The sequence below is a fragment of the Vespa mandarinia genome, chromosome 8 (genome assembly GCF_050613455.1).
Source record: "Vespa mandarinia isolate Hongniang chromosome 8, ASM5061345v1, whole genome shotgun sequence".
Lineage (NCBI taxonomy): Eukaryota > Metazoa > Arthropoda > Insecta > Hymenoptera > Vespidae > Vespa > Vespa mandarinia.
This window is the reverse complement of record NC_140817.1, coordinates 8,803,823-8,816,545: the sequence shown is the minus strand read 5'-3', so window position 1 is coordinate 8,816,545 and position 12,723 is coordinate 8,803,823. Positions and strand designations below refer to the sequence as shown.

Genomic DNA, 12,723 nt, shown 5'->3' with positions numbered 1-12,723 from the left:
GTAGCAATTGTTTGCAACGATCTAAGATATTTTAAAGGAAAATTCTTGATCTTGTACATATAATGATAAGGAAAGGAATTATCAAGTATAGTAATAACAAAGATCTGATAATTAACCCTTTGCGGACCACTAACGCGCTCTACATAACAATCAATTTGGCCGAGGAACTCATACATACGTTTGACAAAAACAATTTATGGCCGAAAAGACTCATGTATCCACGTAATCACGTCACTATGGCCGATAAACTCATATGTGCACTGGCTATTTCAAACGACTACCGCGATAATGGCTCGGCCTCGCAAAAGCTTGACTTCAAACCGTACCATCTGCAAAGGGTTAAAAAAAAAGAGAAAAAAATATTTGATATTTGAATATTACAAAGACTATGATCATATTGAAAGTAGAGAAATCACTAATTAGAAGAAAGAAGATAGATCATAGTATATGCTTTTCTTATCTTTGGGACAAAAAATTTGTAGACGATACTTAAATCATCACAGTAAGTGAACTAGCGGGAGAGAACGATCACACAATAATAAAAGTGTGTCGCGTATGAATGAATCGTTGCTCTATACTGATAGTCTTTGCCTCTCGTAAATAATTCAGTGGTGGGAATATGTTTCTATTGCGTCTGTCAATCGTGTCTTGCGTCTGCGAGGATTCGTTGATGGCGATTGAACAATGAGTTATATAGAAAACGTGCATATCATAGGTTAGAAGGAAGAAATATCGAAACGTGTACGAGGTTGACCGAAGACAATGATACGAAGCTAGAACCGAATCTAGAACGAAATTGACCGAGTTTTCACGAATTCAAACGAACCGTAGCGAACGCGAAGACACAATGTATTATAAAACAAGGAAGGAGGAGGAACGTCGTCGACGTTTAGAACGACTTTTAGAGAGGATAGATTTAATGGTAGCGTTATCCACGTGTTGTTTTTCCAAGGCTGCGGCTTTCAGGGCCGTCATACTTGGTGCCCCTGCTTCCGGAAAAGGTACGATCTCCTTAAGGATCATCGAACATTTCAACATAATGCATATTTCCAGTGGGGACAAATTACGTTTGCACGTGAAGAATAATACAGGTACGTATATGTAAGTTTCTGTGTATGTAGAACAAAAAAAAAATAAATGAGACGAACGAAACGAAGGAATAAAGTTGTCATCGAGCCGCTCTAACTACCCCTTTCGACTACTTTTCTCGTATCGATCGTTCATCCCCTTCCTTACCAACTGAAATTACGAAAGATACGAATCGACTCGAGTCTACATTGACTTATTCATATTTCGAATTTTCGATTTTAATTAATCTTTTTTATTCCTCTCATTGAATATTTTGGAAAATTCATTTTTCTGATTTTTTTTTTTGAGGTTAACTATCCATTAACTTATTGATTCTTTTGCATATTCGAAAAACACGTTATTTCTTTTAGGAGGAAAAAAGTCGATTATAATATTGCGTCATCTATTTTTTCCTTATGGCCATTATAATATGTACAATGTGTATATCATCACAAAATAACACATACACATACACACTATATATATATATATATATATATATATATATATATTAGGGGGACCGGAAAGTAATGTTTTTCTGCGCATGTCGATATTTGATTGTGATTAAAAATAAAAACTTGTTAAAAATTTATTCGTTTAAATTTAATTTAAGAAAGCGACATTACTTTCCGATCTCCCTAATATATATATGTATGTGCAATGCTTTTTACTTGCAACGTCGCCAATCGATGTCGTTTGTCGTAATCTTTTGAATCGAATTAAAATAATTCGAAGATCAATGGGCGTGTAACCTTCAGATATCGTAAGAGATAATATTAGATACCTTAAAAGAATTAAATGTTTAATGAGTTGAGAGTGGGTCGATGGACGATTTTTATTCGTTGATCTTGGCTTTCTATCAAGAAATTGCATTTTTATTCATTCGCTTGTGGGTATTTTAACGATTCGTTATTACATAACGCGATCGTCGATATTTATCAATCGTTTTTTTTCTAGCTTTATGTATTGTTCAGAGCTGGAAAGAAGCTCGCGGGACAAAACAAGGGCAAGAGGGGTTACTCTGGAAGTCCATCCCACACGCACCTTTGATACTCCCATAATCCCTACTATTCGGCTCTTATGATACACTACACATAGTAGTAAGATTTCCGTATTTACAATTAAATATTGAAAACAAAAAAGTAAGAATATCGTTTCGTTATGTTAATAACTAACTTTCTGTAATTCAGGGCTACACCAATGGTTCGATATTAATTCATTTTCGCTCCGTCTCATTTGTTCTTGATACATCTTATTTATTGTATATGTCATTATCGACTAATTAGTATGTGTGACTTTTTCCGCAAATAGCATGATAGAGCCGAAAATGCGTCTGAAAGAAAGGCGTCTCCTTCCATTTTGACCAATTAGACATATTCCTTCCGCGGGACTTCTTTCCAGCTCTGAACAGTACGTGATATTTCTGCGGGTAAGTTTTTTACAAAGAAGAAATATATATAAGCTGCAATTATAAATTGACAATTAAAAAGTTTATAAACAAATTGAATGATATCATTTTAATGATGTATTCGATTTCTTATTCTCTCGTTTGCATAAATATTGTATCAAGTTTCTAATCAAATCGACAATCAAGCGACTAATTATAAGTGCTAAACAATTTTGTTGATCAGCTTAACGACTATTCCATGTTTTCGATATGAAATTAAAAATATTTTCTTTCTTTCTTTCTATCTTTCTTTTTTTTTTTTAAATATTCTATATATAGCACCGTTCGTTAGCTTGTCGCTCTTATAAATGCTGCACCCTCGATCGTAACAAGTTCGTTCATTAAAAATTGCGAAAGGGTAATCAATGGCACAGCACGTCAATCTATTTTCAATGTAACACGAGACATCCATGTGCATGTAAACGAATGTTATGTGTATATATATACACACATGTATAATACATAATACATTCCATATATATATATATATATATATATATATATATATAGTAGGGTATATATATATAATAGTATATATACATACATGCGTGCGTACGTGAATCGAACTAGATTTCGACATAGTGAAATCGTTACGTTGTATATTTGTTAATTAAAACGTCTCGTAACGGTTTCTTAGATTTCTCTAACATTAATCATTCTCATTTAGGAAATTAAACGACATTGACATCGAGAAAGAGAGAGAGAATATTCGTACGATTGATTATCTTGTTCTTTATATTATACTTTGTACCGCATCATGCTGTCGACGAAAATAAAAAGTTAATAGCAAAGGTCGCATTGATAATTCGTATAAAAACTTTCGTAAAATAATATTGATATCAAGTAAAAAGGAAGAAAAAAACTGACGAAAAAATATGATTCATTATTTTAACATTACGAAATTATCTCATTATGAAAAACGAAACTAGATCATCGATCTAGATCTAAAGTTTTCTATGGTAATAATGATTTTCAACGATCATCTTCTATTGTTTGATATTTTTTTATGATTTAACGATTAACGTATTATGGTTGTTTCACACTGATGGCTGATCATACGATGTCTTTTTCTACTTCTCGTCATACATATCACGTAACTTTTCTACTTGTAAACGTACTCGTTATACAATACATATGTATTTTATAAACTGAGTAATAATAAAAGTGATCTAAGTTAACAAAATATTTTTATTATATCGATCTATAATATATATTATATATCGAGGTTGTAATGTCATGAAATTATTAAAAAAGTTATATAAATATATATATAGTTTTTTTAATAGTTTTTATATTTTTATTTAATAAAAAACTATATATATTTATTATAACAATATAATAAAATTAGATAATATATATTATATAATTATCATATATATATATATATTTTTTTTAAACCTATTTACAAGAATAAGACATTTTTGTCGAGTGATTTATGAGCTATTCTGTATATATATTATATTATTGTTTATAAGATATATGGAGCATATCTGTAGAAGATAGAATACTATATAAAGGCTATTAGAGTATAAATATATATATTATTAAATTATTATTAAATATATATATTATTTGTTTTAATGGTTAGTAAATCGATTTAATACAAATACATATACTTACATAATATACATGTGTCTGTGTATGTACTAACTTCATAATTACCGGTTAATGTATGCGAACGTGCTAATAATTAAATTGTATATTTTCTTCTGAACAGAATTAGGCAAAGAGGTGAAGAAATATCTGGACAGTGGAAGTTTCGTTCCAGACGAAACGATGATTTCCTTAATCGAAAAAGAAATTGAAGCTGTAGGAAATCATAATTGGCTATTAGATGGTGTGTGAAGCATAGTAGCTTAGATGTTCCTTGAAATTAATTATGCTTTTTTAGCAATTGCAATGAAATCTAAATTCGAACAACGACTTGATATTATTTACAGGATTCCCAAGAACGTTGACTCAAGCGGAAAAGCTGCAAAGAATTCAACCAGCAAATCTTGTCCTGAACCTAATCGTACCTACATCCGTGATTTTAAATCGTGTGAAGAATAGGTGGGTCCATTTGCCAAGCGGAAGAATTTACAATATAGGATTTAATGATCCCAAAGTACCGGTAAGTTAAACAATGACAAAATCGTACATTCAAAATGGATCTTGCTATCGTGTTAATAGTATTAATAGGAAGATAATTATCACGTTATATATTTGTTTTTATATCATTTTATCTTTCTATTATATAAGAACCGATTATATGCTTTACCTTGTCGTATATCTGCACATACGTACGTTTAGCATCGAAATAATACTCAAGGTGATCTATTATTAACATCTTCTAATATGTATATGTGTGCGTGCTTGTGTGTGTGTATGTATGTATATATAGGGTAAAGACGATGTGACTGGTGAATCACTTAGCCAAAGAGAAGACGACAAACCGGAAGTAGTGCATAGAAGATTAGAAGAATATTCTGCAAAGACCAAACCGGTGGTAGATTTTTATTGTAACCTTGGAATACTTAAGAATTTTCGAGGTGACACCACCGATGACATATGGCCTTCGATCAAGGAATGTGTTGAACAATTTTTATAATATTTCTTAACCCGAAAGAAAGAAAAGGAAAAATGGGACTTCTTAGTTAAATAATTGCATTGAAAAGTTTAGTTTCCGTTTTAACATTTTTACATTCGATACAAAATATACGCACATTTGTAAATATTTGCCAATATCTACATGTATCATACATCTATGATAAATTAATTGTATTTTCGATATTATATATCGTTGATAATTATCGATGTAATATATATTTTTTTTTGTCACTTATCAGTTGATAATATAATAATATAACATAGACTGAAAGATGAGATAAGTCATCTCGTACGTCTTGACATTACCAAATTTGATTTAAACACAGAAGTACAAGTAAAAAAATATTATCAACTGCATCAAAATTAGAATCTTTTTTGTAAGCTTTAGCTTTAATTGTAAACAAATTGATGCACATATATATTATGTATATATAGCATTAAAACTATTTATAATGTATATATATATATATATATATATACATAACCATATATATATAGTTATGAATCTTCTTCTCTCTTCCTTCTTCCGCTCGCTGTCCATCTCAGCAAAGGAAGGAACTCGAAGCGGAGAGAAAGCGAAATAGCAAGGTGAATATAGTTCTATAAGCTTTCACGGAAGTGTGAAAATATATATATTAAAAGTTTTAGCGCTTGTGTATTATTATGAAATATGATAAAAATAAATTTATAGTTACGTAGAAACTTAATATTATTAACACAACGAGTGCCATTAAAAAAATTAGATAAAGTTTATATGCTCAATTTTATTTATAATCTTCTTAACAAATCATTTCCAATGAATATATATATTCAACAGTGTAATATATATGTATATATATCCCATGCACACAGTTTCCTAATCTCGCGTACAATTTCTCTTTCTCTTTCTCAACCATTATCTCAACATTATAAAAGATCAACAAACTCTCGTGATACATCATTTATTTTCCATAACGTAATTACTTAATTTATATACCGAAATGTGATACGTGCAAAATCTTAATGAAAACTTAAAACTAGTGCTATACATAGATTAATTATTATGAGTCGGCATAAGCCAGTTTTTAATTCAATTAACGAATAACGGAATTATAGAAAATAAATATATGGAATAGTTTCATTAAAGTTAAAGTCTCTCAATTATTGAAGAGCTTCTTTCTAGACATTTTGTAAATCAGACTACTTCAAAGACACGCTATAAATTATTCAATGGTTTGATTTTAATAATAATTGTTAATCATTAATTATATTATTCCCAATGTTGGAATAAATAAATAAATAAATAAATAGTTTTAAATATTGGCGTTGGAGAAATTATTTAATAATCTATAAAAAAAAAGATAAAAACAATAAAATCATACATAACAAATATATCATACATATAGACAAGTGTATTTACTTGTGTGGACTTAGAAGCTAATGTTATATATGTATATTTCTTGTGTTGTATTTTACAGGAACAGTTTACTCAAGAAATTGAGAAACGCTTATGCATACAAATTGCTATTAATAGCAAAATGTATTCGTACTTGCGATCTACGCAAGTGAGATATCATCTTATATATTATATGAACGAAACAAATAAATATTCTCTCATATATTTAATACAGCTTCGATAATCATAATTTTCCTACAAAATTAAGTTCTACCTTCGTTGCAAAAAAAGGAAAAAGAAAGAACGAAAACAAAAAGGAAGCAATGATTTTGAGATCACGTAACAAAGTAAAAAAAATTGTGCCTTTGTTTAATACTTATTAAAGATCACTGCATCGTTATCATAACCATCACAGAAGAGATGGTCGGCTTAAACTTCTTTTCCACGCTTAGAAATAATTAGTCAACGCATTTACATCAGTCTCCCATTATGACATACTATGAGATCTTTCTCAAAAATTCGCCACAATTTTTGGCGCATTACATTTTAAAACCTTAATAACACTTAACTATGTAATAAAACACAACGGTATGTGTGTTCGATTTATAAGTAATCTAATATTGTTGAATTTATCACTTACGAATATTGGACGAATGAACGAAGGATTACAAATGTCGAACGTAGTACGTACATTGCGTAAGAAATATGTTGTTAGTATTTTTAAGTACATTGAGTTTCTATTTGCTTTTATTTTCTATACATATGAGTTCAAATTCCTCGAACTCATAATGATCTTCGAATGCACCGGGTCGTACAAATAGCGTTGTCGACGGCAATGGATTTTCTCCGACCTCTATGTTTTCTTGTAATTCTTCTCCACTTCCTTCGCAAAATAAGAACATTGGATAATCCGTTTTCTGGGTTTGCGGCATCAGAACCTATAATAAAAAAAAAAGGCACTCAGCACAAATAAATTCATATCAAATATTTACTTTCCAGCTATTCTTAAATATCAGTTCATTATTTTTTGTTGTTTATTTATATGCGGAAAATAAAAGTGTAATTATAAATTAAACAATTGCATAATAACATTCTTTCATACTTATTAAATTAAACTTACATTTTCGATTTTAGTTACAAATTCGTCAAAGGAGTTTTTATCGTGTATGTAAAATCCAATGCAACAACTAGGATCCATTTTGGAAAGTACCATTTTTCTAGGCGAGGTACAATGGAATGTCGATAAGGAAAACGTTTCTTTCGACATATCTACGCTTTCTTGACAATAATGTGGATCTAAATGTATCAATTTATCTTCTTGATAACCAATGAAATAAAGAGAATGTCTAGGACGTCCACCAATGATACCAATACAAAATTCTAACTCCAACAACCTTGTCAAACATGGTATGTAAGTCGGATTTAACTTATCAGTACCAAGTCTTAAAGGTACCAGTAATACAAGAGACCTCCAACATTCATTTGGAGTTTCGCATAATTTTTTAACATCATCCAAATAGACTGTATAACAAAAATAGAAATAAACATAAATGGTTATAGTGTTAGAATAAAATTATTAATATAATATCTAATCCTATATACCTGCACAGTCTTGAGCAACATAGACGCACAAATTACTAAATTCCCTGTGAGTTTCAGCCGCAGATTTTACTGCTTGGCTTAAAAGATGTGCAACTGACCCAGGCCCATACCAATCTCCTACTTGTTTCCCCGATTGTGCACCAAGTGACACTAGTTTATGAATAGAAAGAGGAGAATGAGGTCCTGGCTGGTCTCCAAACCATTTTATAATCATACGATGTTTCATCTCTTCTTCCTTTTGTTCATCTGTTTTAATTGTTTGATCCGGATACCACCTCCAATCTGTACAGAAAATATTTATTTAAAATTTTATATTATAATAAGAAAGTTATATTAATAAAAATAAAATCAATACCTCGTCCTAGAAAATGATAAACTAATGCTTGCGCCATCATCATTTGTCCGCTACGTAGCATACAACCCCAGCCACAATCTGTAGTAAAAGTAGATCCTCTTAAATTTGGAAATTCTCTTCTATAAGTTAACCATAAACGAGAGATGAAGTCTCTCTTAAATCCTTCGATTCCTTCTTCATAACTAGCAGCATCTATTGCTAATGACACTTCGCTTCCAGTTCCTAATCCAGAGAGAGCTTCGGAAGCTTTTTCTAGAGTATCTTCCAACTGTTTGGGATATCTCTGTCCGAGCAACCATACTGGAGATTCTTTTGAAAAGTTTGTTTTTATTTTTACAGTCCATCCTAAAAAATAAAAAGAAAATGTATAATATTTCTAACAATATAATATAGTATTTAACTATTTTTCTAAATACATACCATATTTCACATTATTCCATATAGAGAGCAATTTTGTTTTAACTTTGTTATCGACCTCTGTTACAACTGCAGAATCATCTAATTGTAGTTCATAATTGGAAATTGGGACGATACGTTGAATATCAGAAACATGATCTGCCGAACTAGAATAATAGCTATTACTGCTAAAGCCACCTAAGGAACAATATAATATATTTACTTATCTGAATTTAAGAAGTACATAGCTTGCATTATATGAAGAAAGCTTTAATAATCGCTTTAAGAAGTAACCGATATATTACTCAAAATTAATTAAAAAATTTATTTTTTATGTATAATTACTGGTAAAATCTGATTGTCATATTGAAGATTTTACTTGAAAAAATAACAAAGAAATATACAATTTTTTATCGACGCATCGAGTATGAATCAAGTGTTAAAACAATCACGTAAACGATTAATTTCTATTCAATTACTTACCTAACCTCTCCCGTGCGGCTTGTACTTGTCCCTTCATATCCAAGAAGCAAAGCCCTTTGATAAGTCACACCAAAAAATCGTGTCTATTCTGTATTCTTGTTAGCACTCAGCTATTTACATTTTCAATTAGTAAGCACTGACAACTAACATTTGTATAAAAAGTACCATTCTTTTTCATCGCATTGTTATAAGGAAAATGACATTTTATTGTCAAGGACAAAAGGGAAATTAACAGTAAAAGGATTATTTCAATGTGCGTCTAGCATATAGATAATAGCTCGTAGAAGGAATACAATACCGAAAAAACTACTTCAAACAATGAACTATTATATCTTTCTTAGTACATAGGATCCAGTGGACAATATTTAGCCATTACAATGAATTTTCGAAATAAATCTCTTGCATAGATATGAATGAAATTGGAGACACACAAAACTTTGCTTCACTAGTTACAGATCAAAAGCGCACTGATTGAAGGAACGCTTCTCTTTACAAAGAAACCGTGGAAATTTAAAGTGTCCGTTACATCGAATTATGCGCCATCTAGTAGGTAATATGAAAATTATCGAAGCTTCGTTATATTTAATCGAAGCCGATCCAAACCGAACGAAGGAAACGCGGGATTTTTGATTTTAAAATACATATCTTCGGCTTCATCTTACAAATGATCAACATACAGAAAATAAGATTAGTCTCGATAAGAAGAAAACAGGAAAACATTTATAAGTTCGACGAACTATACGTCTTCATCCGTTTTTTCTCAATTAATCGAAGCAGTTCATGAAATATTTGCGCCGTGGTAGGGGAGTAGCGAGAAAGAAGAAATATAACGTAGTTTAAAAATACGTACCGTTGACCCCCTTTTTCTTGGTTACGGAAATATCCTTTTACCAAAAGTCGTTAATCATTCGAGATAAAGACCGACAGGACGTAATGCATTTGGCGCGCCACGTAATTGACGCAACTGATGGATTTCTGGGACGCTTTACAATAATAAGACATGTGTAATATCAAAATCCTTCATTGTTTCAATGATATTCACTTTCGATGACTACGCGACAACATTATGATTATTATCTTATCTTAGATTACAACATTTTCTTTATAATCTTTTTATTTTAGCAACGACGTTTCAAAACGATTAAGAAGATAACTTATTCAAAGTTTTATTTATTTATTTATTTATTTATTTATTTATTTTTTCATTTGTACAGGTAAAAGATAAACACGTTATCTTCCGGAAATAAATATGAATGCGATTTGTTAATATGTGAGATAAATTTTATGATAACATCGATAACACATGTTTGTACTCAACGCACGTGTATTTGCAATTTTGTGGCAGCTCGCCAAGAAGGCTGATAAATACATATTTCTTTTTTTCGTCGATTTTATGGACGCTAATAGAACTTATTCGATGGAAATGTGATTATTTTCTTTTTTATTTTTTTTTTTATTTTTCTTCAATCTTATAAATAAGTATCAATCTTTCCGCGCGCTTGCGTTTATATATATATATATTATATAATTCTAATGTCATTATATTTTTCGATTTCGTAAAAAGGGAGTATAAATCGGTGTAATTTCTTAAGACGGAATTTTAAAGTATAGCTTATATATATATGTATATGTATGTATATATATATATATATATATATATATATATATTTAATTAATATTTTTAATATTTAAAGGAAGAAAAATCAATGTTTTCTTAGAATGTGGAAAAAAGATCGAAGGTTTCTGCTTGTTGATAAAAGATTTTGAAAAACGCGATGTTAACGTTAAGCAAACGATATGAGTTCTTCATGTTTGCTCGCACATTGCTAATTTTACGTATATAAGTAAGTGCTACTTACTTTGGTCGTCGCTGACGAGACGATTCTAGAATTACCATGTGCCTCTTGTCACGAAATATCCGGTAAGCTTCTCATCAGAATCTCTCTTTCTCTCTCTCTCTCTCTTTCTTTCTCTCTCTTTCTTTTTCTCTCTTTCTCTTTCTCTCTTTCTCTCCCATTGTTTTCCTATTTCTCTCTTTCACATCTACCTCATTGATTACCTACGTTCGTGCTCGTTCTAAATTTCGCATTGTGCACCGCGGCTGATGCGAAATATGAATCAGCTTTATACGAGACATTACACGGTGAAGGAGATTGATGGAAGGAAATGGAACGGTATAATCATGCGGACAATAATCGTCTTCATCGTGCCCATGTCGATCTTCGCGACAATGGACGACCGTCTTTATTAAAAGCTCGAAGGCTATATTAGTTAACCCCCGTTTAATAAATATCACAATAGAAATTCTATGCATATGCATCTATGCATACGTATGTGTGCGTCTGAATACGTAAACATTTTAGAAAATTTATACTATAAAAATATACAACGGACGGCATCAATGACGTATCAAAATTAAAAATAGACAATATCCGTCTTACTTTTCAATTGTCTATATTTTCGGAATCAATTTTGTACTTATCTTTTATATATAAGTAAATTGAGAGAGGGAGAGAGAGAGAGAGAGAGAGAGAGAGAGAGAGAGAGAAAGAAAGAGAAAGAAAGAGAGAGAAAAGATAAATCGTGCTAATTCAGTTATAACAATTTTTCTGCTCGCTTTTGTATTCGTTATAATTTATAAGTATACTTATACGTAGGCATAAATATCCTATTGCATTGAAATTTATTTTGCTCATAGATTTGAGCTTTATCTTTCGTTTATATTTGATATTTGTTGATGTAGTATAATAAAATAAGCTAGGAAAGGTTTACTTCTTAAACAATAGAGCTGTAGCTTTGTAATGAAAATATTCCGGCATAAGATCGTAAATAGTAAAAGTACCTTGTAGATATAATCTAAAATTTTAATGGGCAATAATATTTAACGGTACCATTAGAAAAACTTCAAGTATAGTTATTCGTAATTGAACATTTTAGAAATTCGAGATCAACATATATCTTTTATTTTATATTTACATATAAAAGGTATATAAAAGATGTGAATGAATAGATAAGTCTGTTGAATTGCGTATGCAAAATGTACTCAGTTGCACCGACAAATTTGTTTTGTATAATGATGAACGAATGAGTAAAATTAAAAATATGTATGAACCATCGTACATATGCGCGCGTACATATATGGACATGTACATAACAGTGGAGAGACTTAAATATTCGTACAATAAAAATGTATTTTTAAATGTGCGAATTTACATTACATTTTTAAATATGCATAACGATCAAGACATTTTTGTTTATCTATCTCTTTGTGCATACATGCCTAATTATAAATGAAACTTTGTGTATTTAATTTTTACTCTTTTGAAATAATTACAAACTTCAGTATTGCATAATTCTAATTTCTCCTTTTCAAGAACGATATTCGCTTTTGAAGTAGCTTACTTACAC

At 30.4% G+C, this 12,723-nt stretch overlaps 2 protein-coding genes across 2 annotated transcripts; one reads left to right on the top strand and one right to left on the bottom strand.

Moving 5' to 3' along the window:
• The first annotated feature begins 151 nt into the window (after positions 1 to 151).
• Ak3 (Adenylate kinase 3) lies at positions 152 to 6,327 on the top strand. The gene is made up of 4 exons (XM_035883929.2): positions 152 to 1,091; positions 4,233 to 4,352; positions 4,456 to 4,628; positions 4,899 to 6,327. The coding sequence occupies exons 1-4, from the start codon at positions 848 to 850 to the stop codon at positions 5,103 to 5,105; spliced, it is 744 nt and encodes a 247-aa protein (XP_035739822.2). The 5' UTR covers positions 152 to 847; the 3' UTR covers positions 5,106 to 6,327.
• Positions 6,328 to 7,080: 753 nt separating this feature from the next.
• Atg4b (Autophagy-related 4b) lies at positions 7,081 to 10,354 on the bottom strand. Its single transcript, XM_035883900.2, has 7 exons — positions 10,166 to 10,354; positions 9,316 to 9,425; positions 8,857 to 9,030; positions 8,437 to 8,781; positions 8,082 to 8,363; positions 7,600 to 8,000; positions 7,081 to 7,417 (listed from the first exon to the last, which is right to left on the bottom strand). Exons 2-7 carry the CDS (start codon positions 9,350 to 9,352, stop codon positions 7,217 to 7,219), a joined length of 1,440 nt encoding a protein of 479 aa, XP_035739793.1. The 5' UTR covers positions 9,353 to 9,425; positions 10,166 to 10,354; the 3' UTR covers positions 7,081 to 7,216.
• Between the last annotated feature and the right edge of the window lie 2,369 nt (positions 10,355 to 12,723).